This window comes from Lissotriton vulgaris, unplaced genomic scaffold, assembly GCF_964263255.1.
Source record: "Lissotriton vulgaris unplaced genomic scaffold, aLisVul1.2 SCAFFOLD_462, whole genome shotgun sequence".
Taxonomy (NCBI): domain Eukaryota; kingdom Metazoa; phylum Chordata; class Amphibia; order Caudata; family Salamandridae; genus Lissotriton; species Lissotriton vulgaris.
This window is the reverse complement of record NW_028255543.1, coordinates 724,609-728,261: the sequence shown is the minus strand read 5'-3', so window position 1 is coordinate 728,261 and position 3,653 is coordinate 724,609. Positions and strand designations below refer to the sequence as shown.

General features: G+C 44.2%; 1 protein-coding gene across 1 annotated transcript; it reads right to left on the bottom strand.

Moving 5' to 3' along the window:
- Window positions 1-230: 230 nt before the first annotated feature.
- On the bottom strand, window positions 231-3,137 carry LOC147659091 (uncharacterized). The gene is given in 1 exon segment (XM_086951976.1): window positions 231-3,137. A coding segment is annotated over 1 exon segment (2,907 nt).
- Window positions 3,138-3,653: the final 516 nt, after the last annotated feature.

Below are 3,653 nucleotides of genomic sequence, written 5' to 3'. Positions count from 1 at the left end.
GGTTTGGAAATCTCGTTAACTATTGGCTTTCCTGAAAATCCAAGGGAAATATTTCTAGAGCCTGAGAGCGGAGCCCCTGGAACCTCGTCGTGACTGATAGTAGTCCTACTTGCCCCTGTATCTATCAGAAACTTTCTGTCTTTCCCTAATACTTGACTGTGAACATAGGGACACTCTTGATCTACAGGTATCTCGATGAGAGGCAAGCCTACCTCCCTCTCTAGGCTGTTTCATGAATACTGCTGGTATTCTGGATACTCGGACTGTGCGTACTGGTACATCTGCTGTGTAACATGCTGTGTTGCAGCTATAGGCTGCGGTACTGTAACTGTCTGTTGTGCATTCTGTGGTAACTGGGAAGTCTGTGAAACTTGTTCTTGTCTAGGCGGACGTGGTCTTTCTTTAGTTTTACCGGTAGCTATGTTGTGTTTCAGAACTGCACACTCGTTTATAAAATGACCTGGCTGTTTACAATAATTGCAGGTCCCTTTAACAGGAACTGCAGGATGACTGGCTTGATTCATACCCCTCTTCTGACTGTCTTGAGGAACAGATTGTGCAACTAATACTTTCATTTTTGTGTCTTTCATACGTTTCCTTTCATGATCTTGCTCTTCTCTGATTCTATTCTGGTGGTACTGGAGCATCTGTAACATTTGGGACGGAGTATTAGCTTGCCATGTACTTTCGACTTTCAAAACTCGATTTTTAACTTGTGGACTTGAATTCTCGACTAGTTTAGTAACAAAAAGATGAGGGTATGACTCGCTACTCGTCTTGAGACCACTGTTGATACTGAAACATTTCTCAAACCTAGAATAAAAATCACTAGTATCTTAGTCTTGTTTCTGTTTACAGGCTGAGATTGCATCCCAGTCTTCCTTTTTCGTGGCTAGTAATCTTGGCAAAACTTGTATTAATAGTTCGGGCAATTCTTTACATTTGTCTCCTAGACCGGTACCTGGTACTCGTATATTATCTTCAGCTTCTAGAGCTGCCCAATCTATCTTTTTCTCTCCCACCTCCCATTCTTTTTCTTTGAGTTTTTCATATATGCCCGCAGGCAACAGAACCTTTAGCATTTTAATTATATCTGGATACGTGTATTCTCCCATACGGAGCATGTCTTTTAATTCACGGTGGAACCCTGCTGGATCTTTATCGTGACAGGGAATTAACTTCTTCATCTCTAAGAGTTCCATCTTGGTAATCGGGGTGTAAACAAATACTCGTTGCATTTCACCACCCTGTGTCCTAACTGGGTGTACTTCTCGTAACGGATGCTGTCTGTCTATGTAAAATGGTTTACTTTCTGGAGGTGAGACATGAACAAAATGCGGGTTCAGGAATGTTCTATATTTGTGGCGCTGTTCTAGAATTATACTAATTAAATCGGTACCTAGACCTTTCCATCTGTACTGTAGTAACTCGTTCAGAACATCATGTAACGGACCTGGATCAGAATGCTGACCCTCATACAGAGTAATGAGGTGCTGGATCATATACATACCCACCAGTCGCTGCTCGGCTGGGGGCAGTTTCAGAAACATTTGTGCCACTCTTTCGTCTGGAAAAGTGGTAGAATCAGTAGTCCATCGGACTGCTGATCGGACTAGTTCTTGTTCATGCATGGTACTAAGTTCACTATAACCGATTCGTGATTTCAGAATGTGATCGGTAGCTTGAAATACTTGCTCTAGATTCTCTTGTTCTGGTGCTGGAAGAGAGAAAACTTTCTTGTGTTCTAGACGTGAATGTCGGTCGGAAAGTCTAGTTCTACCTACATTCGCTATTCTGGAAGGATTCTCGTCTTCTGCTTCCTCAGTATCAGAGTTACTTTCTTTCTCGCTTACTAGTGCTTCTTTGCGTTGTTCGTGTAACCTTATTATTTCTTTACGTATTTTCTTGTACATACTCTCTATACTACTGAGTGTCTTGTGTCTTCCCTCGGCTATATGATCACTCCATTTCGTCAGAGCTCTCATTTCGGTCGGATCTTCAGTCGGATAATCTTGTTCTCTTATTAAACAATTTATTAGAAACTTTAATAGCATGAGCTGAGTCTCAGCTTTCCTTAGAGACATGACTTCGCCAATACTTTCTGGATCATCCCCTGTACGGATGAAACAATATATTCTGTCTAGATCTTCTTTCATATTTGGTAGGGTGTCCAAATACTCGGTCACCCGTCTTACGCGTAATGAATATATAACCATACTATCATCACCTGGGACCGGATCATAACGGCATTCGGTAAGAGCTCGCCTGATATCTGCAACTGACTGATGTTTGGGCGTGCGCTGTAACGCACGTTCATGTAACTCGGCTAATATTACACGTTTGTGTGGCGGCGGGGTACCAGGAGGACCTCCCCCCGCGGCCCCTAAACTGGAATCGTCGACTGATACTCTTCGTGCTGGCAGAGTGACCGATGTAGCGGGTACTTGTAATGTGGGCTGGACCGGGGGTACCGTAACGGGTGCCCCGGTGGCTGGAGGAGCAGAAATTACATTATTTGCAGGAGCTGGCGGAACAGGATTTGCATATTCTGGGACTGTGTCGTCCAAATAGGACGAGAGAAAAATATCAGCTGCGGTCGGTTTGTGACGTAGCTTGGTCGGAACTAGTGGTGGCGGGAAACTACTGGATGCCTCCGGGGTTGCTTTTGGCAAGCCCTCGGCAAGAAGAGGGTACATACCCTTAATAAGGGCATTCCTCTGTCTGTCTGACTGTTCGACTTTAACTCGTTCACCTACTTCGATTAACTCCCTTTCCTGGGCTCTTTCTGTGGATTCTCTACTTAATTCTGTTTTTCTGATTTCTTTTTCTGTTCTTTTATGAGATTCTTTGCGCCATAACTCGATGGCATCTTTCTGTGACTGTCTGGCTTTCTTTTTCCATAATACTTCTTCTACTCGCATGATGCACTCGGCATCCCATGTGCCTGATACAGGCCATCTATACTTTTCTTCTAATTCCTTGGTATACTCGACCCATAGATCTAGATATAATATGGCACTTATACCATGCTTGTGATACATAAAATGACCTGGACTGTCCCTAGGCGGGACAGGAACTGCTTCCTCGAGCAGACATTTTCTAGTTTTTAACTGACGTAACTTGGAGAACAGAGGCATGGCTGAACTAGAGTCTAGACACAATACAATACACAATGAACACGATGATTACTGAAAAACAACACATTCATACCACGACATTGAAAACACATTGAAGAACATTTAAAATAACAGTTCGGACAGAAACATTACCTGGAATACTGAGAACAGAAACACATGAATTTTCTCGAGAACAGAACTTACTAGAATTACTAGATGCACTGCTGAAACAGTACGAAACATACCGGTCTCATAAAGAGACACGTCAGGACCCGCATCCACTTAGGTGGACACTTCGTGTTGGATTTGCGTACCCAAACCCACGGACCAGAGACAAATTAATTGACCCTGTCTAGATACTACCCCAGCAACGGTACTCACCGGGCAGCAAGAACGGAAGGCCTCGGACTGGACTGGACTGCTACGACGACGGACTACGAACTTCGGACTTCAGTTACGGGTGGGCCTCCGGATACCTCGGACCTTGGACTCTCGGCTTGGGCTCTAGTCGGGACTCGCCGCGTTCCTCCACCGCCT